The sequence below is a fragment of the Salarias fasciatus genome, chromosome 22, assembly GCF_902148845.1.
Source record: "Salarias fasciatus chromosome 22, fSalaFa1.1, whole genome shotgun sequence".
NCBI classification, from domain to species: domain Eukaryota; kingdom Metazoa; phylum Chordata; class Actinopteri; order Blenniiformes; family Blenniidae; genus Salarias; species Salarias fasciatus.
The window spans coordinates 20855938-20873823 of record NC_043765.1 but is presented as its reverse complement, the minus strand read 5'-3'; the positions used below and the strand labels follow the sequence as shown (position 1 = coordinate 20873823).

At 43.9% G+C, this 17886-nt stretch overlaps 1 protein-coding gene across 1 annotated transcript; it reads left to right on the top strand.

The window, feature by feature from the left end:
* The first annotated feature begins 2336 nt into the window (after positions 1-2336).
* cibar1 (CBY1 interacting BAR domain containing 1) lies at positions 2337-7642 on the top strand. The gene is made up of 9 exons (XM_030120681.1): positions 2337-2474; positions 2896-3130; positions 3240-3308; positions 4516-4617; positions 4844-4849; positions 5034-5138; positions 5293-5406; positions 6615-6734; positions 7295-7642. The coding sequence occupies exons 1-9, from the start codon at positions 2446-2448 to the stop codon at positions 7430-7432; spliced, it is 918 nt and encodes a 305-aa protein (XP_029976541.1). The 5' UTR covers positions 2337-2445; the 3' UTR covers positions 7433-7642.
* The last annotated feature ends 10244 nt before the right edge of the window (positions 7643-17886 follow it).

The window sequence follows — 17886 nt, the reverse complement described above, 5'->3', positions numbered from 1 at the left end:
GAAATTTAAAAAAGAGACAACTTATTAATTCTAAAGCAGGTTTCAGCATCTACACACAAGCAACAGTTGATACTCACTTACACACACATAAACAAATGCTTGATTTGATCGATATTGATTTGTAAAATTTGCATTTTATAGAGAAAAATTTGTGTGCACAAAAGCTTTCTTGTTAAAAACACATCGTACTGTTTGAAGGCTTTTCGTGGGCACATGCGTTTCTCCCTATTTCAAAATCTGGTGGTATTTCTCTCTCTCAAAATAAAAAAAAAGAAAAGGAAAAACAAGCATTTCGTGAAAAGGAGGAGAAAAAAACTCCCTCCCAACATCAGCTGTGACAGAGTATAAACCGGCTCCTCTTGGGATTCAGAGCACACCGCTCAATGCAATGACCGTGTTTTACATCTCCAATCTGTTACAGTGGGATCTCCCCTGCTTCAATCCCATGGATGATTAAGCGTGATAATTAAGGTTTTTGGACATTTTCCACAGAGGAGCAGACGTGGCAGCTGGTGACATTCATGCATTCCCAAACACAGAGGAGGGAATTACAATGAGGCCTCCATTCATTTCAGTGATCACAAAGTCTGCTCCTGGCACCAGTTCAAAAACAGTCAAGCTGTTGTTGAAAAGGACTATTTGTGGCCCTCTTTGTTGCAATGCACCTTAATCTATTTGGGGAATTAGGGAAACCGTAGAAAGCTGCCAAATATTTGGATTTCCCCGACACCGAAAGCACTTGCGATAACCAAATATTTTGATTATTAGCTGTAATAAGCTTGGCTGCGTGCAGCATTGAAGTAGTTTTACGGCTTGTGTTTTGTTTGTGTGGCAAACTGGATATTTGAATAAGCTTAGTGGTCCATCAGAAAGGTGAATTCACAGATTCAAGTATCAGAATAATTGAATAGGTGCCCCAATTGCAACATCTGTCCATATCACAGCACAACTCCATGTTACAGGCAGAAATTTTTGCATCGATCATCGATAGATGGAAAAATGACATAAACAGGCTCTCTAATCATGTATTTTTGATAATGTGGAATGAAAAGCATAGCTTCTATCTGTGCATCTTTTATACTGATTTATCCAACTTAGGGTCACAGGGAGCTCCAGCCAACGCCAGGTGACTATGGATGAAGACAGGCGAGCAGGTCTGTCAAAAGACAATAAATCAGAGACAATCAATGAATAAGACAAATTCCAACAGAAGTTTCAGTAGGCTGGATTATTGTACCAGTTCTCAGGTCTCAGTAGTAAAAAAATAAATAAATAAAATAAAAGCGTTAGAAAGCAGCAGCTCATCCAGAGTCCTCACCAACACAAAGAGGGGGGGGCGCACATCACACCTGAGCTTCAGTCTCTGCACCGGCTGCCTGTGTGTCAAAAGATCAACTTCAGTCTCTGAATTCTTGTGTGTAAAGCTCTGAACGGTCTCAGGTCTACATCTAAGAATTACTTGGGGATGAAACATTCAGACACCTGAGGCCCTCAGAAACAGGTTTCCTGACTGTTCCCCGAGTCAGAAGCACTGGACGCTTTCAGTTCCTTCGCTCCTCACCTGTGGAACAAGCTTCCTGAACACCTGAGGTCTGCTGACTATCACTTCTTTTAAATCAGGCCTGAAAACATTAATATTTATTCAGGCTATTCAGGCTTTCTATTAAATAAAATTTACTTATATTATGAATTTTATCTTAATAATTCTTTTGTCTTAGTTATTTTCCTTTTTTATGCCTTTCTTAATTGCTTTGTTTTAATGTTTTTGATTCTCTTAACCACTTAGAATTAAAATTCTGAATTGTCTTGTTTTAATGTATTTCCTTGTAAAGTACCCTTGCGTCTGAATGGGGCTGTATAAATAAACTTGTCTTGGCTCTCACTTGAGGTATATCCTCTATGAGTGTGTCACCATATTGTCCCAAAGCAGGCCCCAGTGTTAGAAAGCTTACCTTATATCACAAAATGAATGAACAAATGAAACACGTGGCATCTCCAACTACATAAAAGCTTTTGCTATCCTATAAGGTGGTGCTGAAAATGTCTTCTACCTGTCCCTTTTGTCATGAAGTTCTCTGTTTGATTTCCACTTCAAAAAAGGACACTCTTGACTGAGGATTTGACACTGCTAATTTTCAAAGTTAAAGAAAAAAAAACAATAATGATTGGGGTGGGGATGGGAGGGTAAGCATTTAACAGATTTAGGTCCGGTTGTTTTAAGGAAAAAGGGTTTCATTACTTAGAATTCCATCTGACACAGTGAAAAACTTAAATAATTAGTAAAGACTACATTACCCAGAATGCCTTTCTCAGGCGGAAGTGGGCTCCATGGAAACGGCGCATTGGCGTGCTGGCAGGACAGCGCAGCTAGCTAGCTAGCGGACTTCAAATCAGGGTGCAAGATAAACACATTATACTGTTGTTTATCTTTGTCTGCCGGCAAAGATGAGCCGTACACCAGATGCAAGAGCGAGGTAAGAAATACCCGCCAGCCCAGAACCGTTCCTGTGACAGCAGGATGCTAAAGCTAATGTTCACTATTCTCACCCGGGGATGATGTGAGCGTTGTTTCAACTAGATTTTACTTTGAAGTAATAATTTACCGCTTTATTTGTGATTATTAGCAACAGATTAGAGGCTTAAAGCCCCGAGGTAACTGATATTCATTTGCCACAAAAACATTTGTTTATATGCTGAAAACTAACTGCACATGAGGTATCCCGTTTGGATCAAATAAAGATGTTATACTACATTTTATTACATATGCATCATCAAACAGGCTCCATGACACTACACCACATAACACACGTTATAATAGATCCCTTTTTGGCATTTCTTTCTCATAAAAACTGTATAAGCTGCTGGATCCTCCCTGTGGTCTGTCATCCTCTGCAGAGACAGCCAGACCAGGAAGATCCAGGAGAACATCACCAATGTGGAGAAACACTTTGGAGACATGTGCCAGCTGTTTGCTGCCTACGGCCGTAAAACAGCCAGGCTGAGAGACAAATCTGACATCCTAGTGCGGGAAATCGGAGTGTATGCAGACACAGAAACGCCAAGCCTCAAGAAGGGCCTTAAGCAGTTCGCAGACCACCTGGCCAAGGTCCAAGACTACCGCCACGCAGAGGTCAGGGTTGTGTGAGATGACAGTACACACTTTTATTTATTGATGTAGATTCATCCATCATTCATCCCTCCCCATCACACTCTCAACTTCTGTTTTGCTTGCCTTCCAGGTGGAACGCATTGAGGCCAAAGTCATAGAGCCATTGAAAAGCTATGGAGCTGTTGTAAAACGTAAAAGGGTGAGAGTCTCAATGCTGCAACCATTCCAACATGTACAAACCGCTGCTTGTGAGTTTGAAGAGTACTAATCCTTGTTCTAGTTAAACTCAGCACCTGTGATCGCCATTGTGGGTATTTATATTCACACACACACTGAGCTGTAAATGATTCAAAACCAAAAAAAAAAAAAAAAATTAAAATTAACCCAATTTTACTAGTTGATAAAATTACAGTTCAGGGAGAAATTTAATAAATGCAGCTGCACCCACAGATCCCACCATAACTGAGTCACTAGAATCAAAATAGCACTGGTTTTCAAAGTGTTATGCTTTAAGTGTAACTAATGCAAAAGTGTTACACTCATGACTTCGCCATATTCTTCTATGTATGAACACGTGTGTGCTTAAATTTATCTTATTAGCAGTAAATTAGTTGTGTTTTTGTGTTACCTTGTGTTACCAATCAATGTGAGCATTATTACAAATTCTTGCATTCAACGGGTTCTTCCAGTGACAAAACATGTGGTTCAGAGTGAGAGATGACAGATTATACAGTTTGATTCAGGCTCTGTGGGGCTGGGGATAAATCTTCAACGTTGTAAACTAAATAGAAGCAATCAGCAATGTACATATAGTGTCAATACCACTGCTTGTCCACACGAGGGCAGTACTGTTTTAACCATCATATCAAACTGACTTGTGGTTCTTTTTGAATGGTTGCCACTTCTTGTCTTGCTTCAGAGAATCAACATGAATTCCATCGTTCCTCAATGGCATTTTGGGTATTTCACACATGCTGCTCTGCAGCTATCTGATGTAGATGTGTGTCTTGTTAGGCCTAAGATACAGTAGCATTCCTCATAAAGGACATGAATCAGTTCCATATCAATCAAAGATCCAATCCTGTGTTGCTCATAGTTCTGAAACCATCACAACACAGAGTAGCTTTGTTTGATTGTTATTGTTTTAATTATGATTAAATTCCTGCAAGTGTGGTTTTTCACTGTGCAAATGCCACATTTTTTCCTTCAAATAATCAAGTTCTCCTCCAAACTGTTCATCGTGTCAGAGTAAGGAACTGTTTTTGTCCACCTGAGGCCTCGATTGCAAAACACTGAGGTGCACCAAGCACTCGGATGTTACATTGTGTTCTCTATCTTTTCACAGCCTAACACAAGTTGTTTTTCATTGACCACCATAGCTCTCGTGTATTCACGTATCCGTGCAGGAGGATCTGAAGGCGACGCAGAGTGCCAGAGAGAGAGAAGCCAAACAGATGGCCCAGCTCGAGAGGACCAGACAGAGAAACCCTTCAGACAGGCAGATCATCGTATCCTTGTCTTTTGTTCTCAGAAATCTGTCAAATCGAAGTACTGAGATATCATGACCATTATTACTGTTATTGCATCAGTTACATATAATCTTGTTACTGTAAAATATATTTAAAGCTATTTTAAAAGGTGTAACTACAGGCTACAGTGGTGTGTGTGTTCTAATTTTAAGGATTCATATGCAGAATTGAAAGTTTTCTCATGTTTCCTTCACCAAGCCATCAGTCACAGGTGGGTCCCATGTGATCATCGCATCACTGCTGGTGTCGAACAACCAAGAAGAAACTCATTTCACAATTATTTTGATGAGACTGGAACTTGAACGGCTCACTTTTGCAGGAAATCATCCAACTTGTCAGAAAAAAGGTGTCTTGTTGTTTTTGCTTTGTTAAACTGATGAAGTTTTTGCTGTCAGGCTGAGAGTGAGCTCCAGAGAGCCACCATGGACGCCACGCGGACCACCAAGCAGCTGGAGGAGACCATAGACGAGTTCGAGAAGCAGAAGATCCGGGACATAAAGGTCTGCTGCACCACAGATTAATCAAAAGTTATGTCAGTAAACTGAAACCCGTGATGATGTTGAATCAGTTGAATGACTCTCTGCAGACGGCGGCTGGATGTGTTTCACCAGACGGTCTTTGGTTGAAAACTAACCTTGTCTTTTCTCCGTCCAGAAAATCTTATGCGATTTCGTGACGATCGAGATGAGTTTCCATGCCAAGGCTTTGGAGATGTTCACCTTGGCCTTCCAGAGCATTCAGAAGGTGGACGAGGAGGAGGATCTGGAGGTAAGACATGATCACCGCTCTAGTGCATCGATCGCCCGCCTGCTGTCCTTGTGTTCAATTATGCAAACATGCACAATGTTAGATGCTCCTAAATATTCAAATGTATTTACTTTCACACGCAAACACCTCTAATCTGACATGAACTTGTTATTGATTTGTGGATATGATCAATTACAAGAACCTAGTTGAGCATGAGTGCAGATCTTATCTGTAAGCTTACATTAATCAGACAAATTTAGAAAATCCAATAAACTGTTTTTAAGATTATATTTATTAAAGGTTTAAATAGGCATAGTCACTGCAAAAATAATCAGTGATTGATTGAATAAAGGGATTTTAACACAAACTAATCGTGGAAAGCTTCTTTTCGTCGACTCCCACACCGTCTGTCCGTCACTTGCTGAATCTGAAGGATATATCCAGCATGCTTTAAGCGTCGCAGCCATATGAACACATTAGTCATACATATTTTTTTACGTTCACACCCTTTCCCTTCTGTACCTTCAAAATAACCTGCTCTCTGTACCGAACGCCGTTTTAGTCACCCAAGCTCCTTTTCTTCTGTTTACAATGTGATGAGAGATTTTCTGGACTATTTTAAGAAAGAAAGGATGTAGTGAGAAAAAAAAACAAAACAAAAGATCAATACTCCTCAGTGAGCAAGGTTCCTCCTGCAGATAGCCTTGTGCTATTTTCTCCACCCCTCTGCCATCTCATCTGTGTGGTTTAGCACTGAATCATCTCCCCTTCCATTCATATTGAAGCACAACTCCTCGACAAGACAAGGCTGTTTTTCAGTGACTCACGGCACAAAGCATCGGAGATTGAATCATCTGAAGCCGGCACAATGACAAGCATGTAGATAATCCCGATCGAGAGGCATGACTGAATTTATTTTCCACACAACAAAAACTGCCGGAGAGCTTTGAACCGCAGTTGTGCGGCGTTTCCTAATAAAGTTACACTTTTGAGTCTCCTCGTGCGACCTCAGACGACTGCCGGCCTAGTTTCTGCCTGGCTGCGTATTCCTCGCCGCAGGGTTTCACTTCTTTGTCTTTTCCTCTAAAACTCTTTACAGCATTGTACGAAACACTCAAAATGTGACTTATGAGGAATGGTATGTTTTCTTTTTTGGATGTGTGTAGGCAGTCTTCCATCTCTCTTTGTTTCTGGTGAAAGAGTATAGCGCCTCCTACTGTCTTTGGCAGGTGTTCAGGAACTCGCTGCACCCCCCCGACTACCACTCACGCTTAGACATAGTGCGAGCCAATTCCAAAACCTCCCTGGACCGGACCGGCTCCTTCCTGAGTACGACGGGGACCTTTCAGGTAAGACGTGTCTCTAGATGCTGTGTCCAGATCGAGTCCCTCAGAGACAGACTGTTACACACACCTGTCACACCAGTGCAACTCAGATGCGTTTTTTTTTTTTTTTTTTTTTTTTTTGCGTCATACACTGCTTCCAAGATTAGGCTTGATTTTTGTCTGGGAGAAACTGCAATCACAGCTGATTGAACGGCGCATCTGCAGCCTAATGTGGAGCAGGAGAAGTGGATTGCTGACCCAGTTTGCACAGAGGTTAAAACTGGAGGAGGGAGGAAATAAAGAAAAAAAAATGAAATTAAGAAACAACAGAAGTTCCCAGAAGAAGTCTCATTCAACACGAGCCATATCATGATTGTATAACAGCACTGTAATTACCGAAAGCGTCAGCTGGAGGAATGTGACCTGTCGAGGTCGTTCACCGCTCTACCTGCACTTGTAAACACGGCCGCGGTGACGGGAAAAGCGTCCAGGATTAAACAGAATTCCAGGGACGCTCTGCCTGTGCCTAATGACGATCTGCTACGTTCTTTATTTGCACAGTGACTGTTTATTTGTTGCCACAGCAACAAAGAGCCTCCGGTCGCCAGACAAGAGAGGAGGAGGAGGAGGAGGACGACGACGATGAGGACGAGGACGAAGATGACTCTGAGGAGGAGGTGGATGATGATGATGAAGAGGAGGGCACAGACGATGAAAATTAAAGTTTCGTGCCCCTCACGTTCGATGCCGGATGGTGTATTAACTAACGGTCATTGCCAAAACCAGCTCACAGGCGGTCTGAGCAGTATTTTAGTAGTAATGTGTTGTAGCTTTGTTCTGCATTGTAAAGGTTCACTTACTACTGTTTATATTGCAGTTGAGTATCGTCTTAACTCTATTTTTTATTGCACAAGCTGAAAATGTACACAGTTTAGTCATAGATGAATAAAAAAAACTATTTTTTTTGTGCTTTTCGTGGTCTGCGTGACTATTCTATATTAAGTACACAGTGTACCCGCAGGCGCTCTGCATATAAAAACGCTGGAAGAGTGGTTGATTGTTATTTTCGAAATAGTTGGGAGTGTGAATCAGTCTGTGACAGTAGTTAGGTGATGACTGCAGTTAAAAGTGACTCATCTCTCCCAGAGACATGCAACAAAAATTGTACAAATGAAGACGGGAACACTCTGCACGGTGCTGTCTGTGCTCATCCGGAGGTCTGTCTGTGTGTGTGTGTGTGACTTGAGGGATGCTCCTTGTGTGTGTGTGTGCGTGTGACACTTAATTGCGTGCACGTTAAGACTGTGTGTTGCCTGTGTCAGCTGACGGCTCCTATCTCTGTCCTGCATGAGTCACTCCGCACATTTATCATTCCTCGGCCGCCCGTGTCATGTCGAATTCCTCCCCGCCTCTGGTCTTACACGCGCTAAAACTAATCGTGCACATCTGCGCCCACATCTGTTCGAGCGGGGTGCAAAAAAACAGACCTATCGCTCCGAATCCTGCAAACAGGACGGCAACCTAAACCTCCCTCACAGCAACTTTTTTTTTTTTTTTTAATCTCGGTGACGGAGCGATAAAAGCTGTGTAGGTGTCGTGTCATGAGCCTGCTGTGCAACAGCACCTTAATGCATATGAAGGTTAATGTGTATGCAAACACAAGCGCATTAAAACACGCTCACGTACCAGTTTGACTTTTGTGTACTCTGGATCTGAATGGCCGATGTTGCAATGAGTCACCATCTATAAAGTGTGTGTTTGTGTGCAAAAGTGAGTCAGAAAGCTTTTCCACTTGCAGATAACCCTAAAGGCTCCACTCCCCGATCGGGGCAACGGACCACAGATGGGGACTTGTGAGGAAAACGGATCGGCGTAGAAATTAAAAAAGAAAAAGAGTGCATGTGATTGGAGAGACGGATCTTCTGTTAGCTGGAAAGTCAAAGGTACAAAAGGAGGGGAGAGTTAGCTGTGAGTCACTCTCTTAAAACAAAGTCGGAATAATAAACATGATTACTCATGTAAACAGCAAGATGCAAAGAGAAAGGAAGAATGGAACGAGGAAAGAGAGGGACAGTTAAGAGAGGGCAGCCGTAGCTCCCAGTCTTTATCATTGACTGTGACTCATTGCCCCTCGGCGTCCTGCCACTCCTATCGAGTCCAACACCCACAGCAGTGCACGGCTTCGCCCCGCTGCCCTGACGTGCCGCAGCTCTCCGGAGAAGCCCGGTGCCAGCAGCGTTCATTTGCAAAAAAAAGAAAAACAAAACACCTTTCATGTGTCACTGAGTTCATCTGCTTTGAATTTCAAATGAATCAGTCTCAGTGTCTTTAGAAAGGAGCGACTCTTTCTGTCAAGGCTTGTGTTTTCGGGTAGCCAGGTTGCTCACCTTCCCCTCACACCACCAGAGGGTGACATTTAAAAGTTTTCTTCACCTGCACTGTTCAGCTTGAGAAGCCGTGATAAGGAGACATGATGTTCTTTTCGGTATGTAGGTGAGCGCGCCCTACGTCTCTCGTGAAGCGGACTCAAACTTTGAAAACGGCAAAATCAAACTCTCATCAGCTGCACAGATGTGTTGTTTGGAGCTGGAGTTTATCATTTGGTCTTATAAGAGTTCAGGTTTCATCAGGGAAACTACAGTCGGCAGACTGGTTAGACACTGGCTGCAGTTGGTTTCTCCCCTTTGATCCACACCTGGCATTCACCACATTAGCAGCAGCCGGCCAGCGTTTTGCATCTGTTTTGCCAGTTCAGAGCTGTGAAACAGGTGGGGATTCAATATTCCACCTCAGAGGCTGACACGGATTGACATTTCAGGACCGGCCTCTTCCACATTTTCCTCTCGGCCTGAGCTTTGCACGTTCTCCTCTGAGAAAGTATATGGGGATGATTCATAGGTCAAATCTAATAGAGTCGGTATCTGTGGTGCAATAGCCTATTATTGCCTCTCCTATAGATCTGGATCACAAAGAGCGAAGGATTCCCTCCTCTCCCCTTCTGACTCATCGGCAGTCATCCCCACTGACAAGTGTGCCTCTGCCTGCATCTGTGTTTGTGTGTGTTTAAAAGAAGAAGGGAAGGTAATGACGTGGGTGTGCTGGCCGCGCGTGTGTCAATAGAGTCTCCCTTTCCAAATTATGCAGATATTATTGCTTCAAAAAAGAAGAATGTCGGAATGTGCACGGTCCGTCTCCGGACGTGCAGATCGCACGAATATAAGTCAACGTGCTCCGCAGAGTCCCACATTACAGTTGTTTGGAATATTAAATACAGTGCCGTGCTGGCGGCTGTTATAAAATCGAGAGCAGCATAGCCGGAGTGTGACTCACACACTGACTCACTGACAGCACCGCTATGGTGTGTGTGTGTGTGTGTGTGTGTGTGTGTGAGAGAGAGAGAGAGAGAGCGTGTCTCACACTCCATGGTTTCTCTGGCAGTCTCTCTGCGTGTTACTGGTGTTCGAAGAACTCTGAACCCTGCCACGTTCCCTTGATTTCACACTGGCAAACAAGGTTATGTGTGTACGAGGAAAAGCGTGCTTCTTTTTTTTTTTTTTTTTTTTCCTACAGCAGCGTATGCATCAGGCATGTCCAGTGGTCTGAGAGAAGAGAGGAGCTACACGCCACACTGGTAGCTCACAGGTACAAGTTAAAAAAAAAAAAGTAAAATGCTGTTGGTGCACTTTTGCAAAGAAACTGAACACAATAAACAAACTCACAACCACTCGGGTGTTTGCGATCTGAACAATTTACGGCCCATCTGTTCTCAGACGGGAGAAATCACAGCGCAGCTGGATAGAACTGACTGATACTCCATGTGAGGGAAAACGTCCTTCAGAAGACACTGTCAGAACTCCCATATTACACCTAATAAAAGACAAAGAGCTGGGAGAAAAAAACAAACATCATGCACATCATGTATAGGAGGAAAATATAGTACACATCTTCATGTCCTCCCAGGTTCTTCAGTGTAAAAAATGTGCTTTTTTTTACAGGTTAACTGGTGACTCTGAATTTCCTGTGACTCTCTGAAATGGAATGGTGAACCGTCTATAGGCTGTTCCCTCCTCTCAGCTGGGATCAGCGCCATCGCATGCAGATTAAACTGAATGAAAGACAGATGGATGGAAAACTGGTGGGGATCATGCCGAGCAGTTTATTCTTTCACTCCCAAGTTTGGGTTAATTTCATACAACTAATATAAATATATTCAACGAGAGCTTTCTTCAGGTATTAGCCTATGGAAATTCGACACACACAGCTTTTATTTTAACGTTTGGATTCTCGTTGGTTCATAGTTTACTGACAGTGAGCATATTTGTCAAAATGGAAGGTTTCCTTTAAGGCCTTTGCTTGATACTGTACTGACAAAAACAAGACAAATAACGAAAGCTTGTGTTGTAATATCGGTTCCGAAAGATACTTCACAATAACACCGGAAAAGTTCCTGAATCTGCTTCCAGCTACGTTGCGGCATGTTGTAAAACAGTTACTCAATGTTTATATTCTTCATGTGATCCTCTTAAAGTGACATATTACTGAGAATTTATTTCTCCTTAGAAAGTAATATCTTTTCCTTCTGGGTATTCTTTACAGTGTGTGTGTGTGTGTGTGTGTGTGTGTGTGTGTGTGTGTGTGTGTGTGTGTGTGTGTGTGTGTGTGTGTGTGTGTGTGTGTGTGTGTGTGTGTGTGTGTGTGCTTAGGCAGAACTATAAGCTTCCAGGTGGAACAGAAAGCCTTGTATCTGTGTTTGCGATCACATGTTTGCTATTAGCAGAGGACCAGACCTCAAGCTGCTCCTGAATGTTTCACTAACATCTATACGGCAGCAGCCTGTCCTCCCGTTTCCCTGATTTATGCAGCAACATGAAAGGCGGCGTACCTGTTGTCAGGGGCAGTAAGTCATAACCGTTATTGTACAGTATCCGCCTCGCATTCCAGGACCGCAGGTCCAAACATAAATAATGGATGTCTGTGCTTCAAACAGGGGTACAGCGGTGTGTGTGTGTGTGTGTGTGTGTATGTGTGTGTGCGTGGGTGAACCACAGCCATGTACCATGTGATGAAAAGGGACTCTTATTTTTTACTTTCAGATGTCTCACAGCGTCGTCACTTCATTATTCCCACTAAGAATAAAACAGCGTCTTCATAAAAACAAGAAGGAAGTGAAAAAGCGTGACGCCACAGCGGGTTCTCCTGTCTGAATGGAGCGTTTTGAAATAGTGTAAAACTTCCCAAAAGTCAAAGAAAAGATGAACGTAAAAAGGAGTTATGGGTTATCTGTGGACACGTCTTGACATGTAACTATCTTCTATTTCCACTTAATCTAATTTAAGGTGTTGGGGGGGCTTAAACTGATCCCAGCTGACCCGAACCCGTATTAAAAACCGTATAATGCAAAGAGAAAGTCACAGGTGAACAAAAAAAAAAGGAAAACTTTTCTGTGCTCAAATTTGTTTTGTTTTTTTTTTTGTTTTTGTTTTTTTTATCAAGCTATCATTAATATTATTTTAATGCTTCCTTGAAAATAAAACTTTAAAACAAGAACTTATATATTTAGTTGATGCTGGATAAAATTTGTTAATCAGTGCATCCTCTTGTTTTGTTCACCGTTCCAAATTTTCAGTAATTGTTCTTACAGAGACAACAACAGTGAGTATTAGGCGTCTGAAATATCTGTTTAACATGTTCAATATTTCATGTTTACAATATAAATGGCACTGAATACTGAAACAAAATGAAAGAAAATGAGGTTTTAAACTGAAAAAGAGCTGTAATTTGAAATGTTTTTGTCTATCTGAATAAAGTATTATTACGTGTGTAAAGGTGATGTTATATCAGATAAACTTTGGTTTACTGATTGAATTTGTTTTGATTTGGTTGATCACTTCATGCTAATCCATCATGGTGGCTGAGAGTGAGACTGACTCTGCTGCCTCGCTGTGAACAGTTTGTCAGTTCCTCATCATTACCGTGTATTTTAGTACCGAGAAGCTCATACCACAGATGTGTGACTCTCGTCTGTGATTGGACTGCCGTAATGAGGAAATCCTGGCAGCCGCTGGATGTGTTTTCTTTATTTTCACGAACCTGCATACAAAAGGACCTCCTCTAAATAAATGGCCAATTGGAGTGTTAACTTAAATCAATGACAAACAGCGTCCAAAATGTCTATGCAGGAGTTTTTGAACTCAACGAGGCCAGATCCAGGCCAGCTAGCGTCTTCCAATTACAGGACTTAAAGGAAAGGTCGCTCACATCTTGGCGCCACATACCTCAGGACTCCTTCAGGGTCCTGCAGAGGACACTCCTCACACACAGCACCGGTGGCACATCTACTGTGGCTCGACTTTCTGGATTAAAGGAGCAAATATGTAAAACATTCACTTCTCTGAACCTTAAAATAAAGGTGACAGAGATTGTGAAAGCTTGTTAAAATGAGATACGGGCCTCCCTGACAACACTGCTGCAGCCAGTAAATCCTCCCTGTGAAAGGCCCATTATGGAGCATACCTGCACTCTCACCTCCGCTCCTCCTGTCCTCACAGCAGCAGCAGCAGCAGCTCCTCAACGGGCCCCGCTTGCTTCATCCCACACCAGCAGAGGTACGTTACACCAGGCTGCAGGTAGCACGGCGCTGCTCCGAGGCCAGTGTGGAATTATTAACATGCTGAGTGTTGCATTGAGCAACGTGTTGCCACATACTAGGAAGTGCGACTGCAGAGTTTAGCAGCGAGCTTTTATTTTTGCACCAGTGAGAGCTTTTTGTAGCACAAAAATGACCCACAGGCTGGCGTGTTATCCGCAAATGAAACACATGAAACTGAGCGGATTGATTTTCACTGCACTGCCCGTCTCGTTCAAGGTCTTCAGCTTGAGCTCGAGCTTTCACGCTTCTCTGGCGACTGAAAATATACCTGCAGTGTGTGTGTGTGTGTGTGTGTGTGTGTGTGTGTGTGTGTGTGTGTTAAAGACTTGGTGTCACTAACACAGCCGTCCAATATACGACGGTCCTTTGGGGTCAAACCTCCACCTATCCATCTTCTATACCCGCTTTGTCCAGCGTAAGGTCACGGAGGTCGGCGCCAATTCCAGCTGACATTGGGGGAAGGTCGGGGTCCACCCCGAAGAGATCACCGGACCGGGACGCGGCGGGTGCTGGACATTTTCCATATGTCACATGAAACTTTCAGCAGCCCTCTTACATAAGGCATGAGGCCCATAAGGATCATGTTTAAGAGCGGTCTTTGGCTTAATGCAGCCACAGCTAGGATTAGCGTAACAAGGTATTAGCAAGCCTGCGGCCGATACAGCAGAGGGTTATGTTAGCTATGAGCTAAATACCTTGAGTACGAAGGGATGTTGAACAGAATAGCACAGCAGAATGAATGAGATTGTGTTTGTCAAGAGGGGGAAAAAAGGTCAAATGTTAATTATCGCAGCCCATTGGGTTTTTTTACAGTGTTTAAATTGCGTAAATGAGCTTATCAGACAGCGCAGCGTTATGATCGGCGAGGGAGGCCTTGGCATGGGCCTGTACAGGAGCTCAGTGTCTCTTTAGCCTTGGCTGTTTAGCTCGTGTGTGTATGTGTGTATGTGTGTGTGTGTGTGCCTTGTTTATCTGTCCTGTGAATCTCACCGGCCAGCTGCCTGGTATCGGCCGGTCACTCGGCCTCCTCTGGCCTCAGGTGACCAGCAAACGTGCTCACAGTTAAACCGATTGATTCCGAGTAGCGACATTACACACCATTAAACTTTATCTCTTCCACACTGCGTTACACTGTCCGACTATCTTTATGAACTTTAACGCTATAAACCATTCTGAACCTTGGCCAGAGGGCTGATTTAGTAATTCACCTAAAAGACCGGATGAGTTGTTTATCTGCAGAGAGACGCAGAGACAGAAAATAAGGCCCGGCAGAGGAATATATTTCATGCTACCTGTTCTGCTTCACCTCAAAGACTGGCACTTATTTAAAGTAGATGTGATTGCAGCCACCTGGCGCCGGTTGCCCACTCAGTAACAGATCTTCATGTGAGTCAGCGGCAGACGACGGGGAGCAGAGAGACAGACAGACAGGGAGAACACATGTTCCCCTGTTTGAACGTGCATCCTACATTTACACGTACGGGAAACACTGAGGTTCTGAGCAAATACAATGAACAGCAGCGTGGAGTCGAGGCGAGGAGACAGATGCGATAGTGATTTCTGGCCGTATCTTCTCAAACGGAGGCTGCAGCGCCGTCAGGTGAGTCCGAACTCACAAGAATGTGCGAAGCGGCTTGAGCGTGCACACAGGGGTCATGCGGAGTGGAAAAAAATATTTGTCTGCCCTCTTGCACAACAAAGACAGCATTCTCCTTCCACATTTTGAAAAATCTGAACAGAGCGCATTTCCCTTTAAAGCCATGCCCCCCCCCCCCCCCCCCTTTTCCCCGGGCTGAAAAATAAAGTGAAACCAAAGACAAAATGTGACATGAGAAGCTGTCAGGCCCAGCTGGGGTCAACAGCGGGGGTCAAAGCTATGTCTGGAACCAGCGAGTGACTGAGTGATGTGCTAAGTGTCTCTCAGGGACACTTTATTACATGGCAGCGTGGTGAAGAGAGGGCGTTTGTGTGTGTGTGAGTGATTCTGTGTACATTCACAATTTCTCCAAGGTTGAGAAGAGTCCACCAGGAAAGCCAGTCCCTCTGGGTTTTTCTCATCCACTTGCAGAGTTTACTGACCTTCCTGAGCTCCCAAACTGAAAATCACACAACGTATGAAAAAAACACAGACAGGAAGCCAGCTGCGGCTTTCTGCTCTTTTGATTGAAAACGCACACGAAGTTAAAAACAGGAGCATCCCGAGTACGACACAGGAGAGAAAGAAACACAAACAGCCACTAGAGAATAAGAAAACGGACGTGTTTAAATGCATAAACAGATAATTTCACTTTCAAACACACACTGTAGCAGGAGCTACGAGACAGCCTGGGAACTGCTGGTCCACTAATGAGGTCTATCCCATGAGGATTTAGTACTGCACAGAGGAATGCAGGCTCTCCGCTCTCATGACTGACCTGCCCTGTCACACACACACACACACACGCACGCACACACACACTGTCCGAAGGCTACCCCGCTTACACATGAATGAGAATTGATAGAAGGCATCCAAGAAAAGGCCACTTGTAATATGGTAGGTACGGCATTAGAAACAAACATCACGGGCCCGCTGGGGAATTTGACACTAATTTGAGACGAGAGCGAGCAGAGGCAGGAAGAGCGGGCTGAGAAAACACAGCGAGAAGGGGGGAATAAATAAACAAGGGGCACCGGGAGGTCAGGGGGAGACTGAGTTATGAGGACATGAATCTCGGGAGCTTTTTATTTGCGCTCGACGTTTGTTGGTGGGGACTGGCTCGTGACGGGGACCGCAGAGCCAAACTCCCGGCGAGTCCGCTCAAACAGATCCTGCGTCTGGAACGGACAGACCCCCGTCACTGGCGGCCCGCGCACGACGCCTGCTGCGAGCTGATAGACGGACAGCATGGGAGTCCGTCACGGTCAAGACACCCTCACAGCACGCGCACACACACACACCAGTGAGCTCGCTGCCGTCCAGCCAAAGTTTGGAGATGAATAACTTTTGCAGACCAAGTCTGTTTTGAACCAGTGTCAATACGTGACTCAAAAGAACCCGGTCTCGCCTCGGCTACGAACACAAACAAGAGGGAAACCTAGGGCTCTGATAAAGGCAATATTAAACACAATTCACCTGAGAAAACACGATAAACGGCGGCCGTTCTGCAAAAGTTGAATTCCTCATGCTTTAATCATTACCTCATTCAAATGTCTGAATTGTTGCAGACAGCTCAGGCGGGAGGGGGGCAGTCTGCCGAACCCCGGAAATCTTCAGATGAAACAGGTTGAGGAATGAGTAGGAAGGTTTAATGTAACTAAATCCAAGCTTCTTTGTTATTTAAAGAAGATTTCATATATTTTTTGATTTGTTTAACTCTACCTTTGATCCCGGTCAAGATTGAAGTTTCTGACCATGGCCTGACTCAGGGGAGTCGGTATTTTGAGAATGTACTAGATCGGACAATGAATTCATTTGACCTGAGTGAAGAAGATGAAGCAGTGTTTTCAGTTTGAATCGCTGCGATTGCATAAGTGATAAACGTCTGTACTTTTTCCGTCCGTGACCATCACGAACCATTGAAATGACAGCCACTCGCAGCTGAGCGTGCTCGAATCCACGGAGGTGACAGAGGACCTCAGGAAAGCAGGGCCTCTCTTTACTCAGCAGCAGCGGCTGTGGATCTGCAGTCTTCACAAGTGAGAGAAGCGCCAGCACCACTGGGAGAAATGACGTCCCGTGAAGTTCAACCTCTCCCGGGAGACGCTCAGTCTTCCAGATGATTCTCATCACATCAGCGTTCAACAATCATTAAATATTTCTTCTAAAGACGAAGAATGTTCATCCAGAAAGTGAACATGATTTCTCATCTTTTATCATGAGCTGTCTGAACATAACATCTATCGCAATCCGCCGTTCATCCATCGGCTCTGTCCCGGGAGCACCCCTGTCCTGCATGTTTTCGCCTTCTTCCCGCTCCAGCCCACCTGATTCAAATGAAACGGTTGTCATCGAGCCCTGCAGAGGCCAGAAAACAGCCCATTCCTTTGTATCAGGTGAGCTGGAGCGGCTAGAAGGATAAGAAAGATGAACACATTAGATGTTCCGGAGGTAATTTAAGTTATGCTTTATATATAAAACTCACTGATAAGCACAAGCAGTAACTTATGCAAATGAGAATGAACCATTTGAGCCATCTTCTGCACTGCTTTATCTAACAAGTTTGGGACATCACGAGGAAACTTTATTGCCCAGAGAAAGGCCATGCACCCCAGAGTGGGGGATCTGTAACTTCCACAAGCAGAAAAGTCTCCCAGAGTCGAACCGGGGAAATGAATGTGTGAACGCGTCAAAGGTTTTTACGACTTAACCCAGGAATAAAACCAAGGTAATTGTTTTCATTTGTTTCAAGCAACCGTTCCAGATCAGAAATCTGGCTGTAATTATGGACTCAGACATGAAATTCAGCGACCACTTTAAAATATTGATAAAATGTCCACAACCGTCTGAAAAATACTGCAAGAATTAAAGGATTTCTGACCGAACGAGAT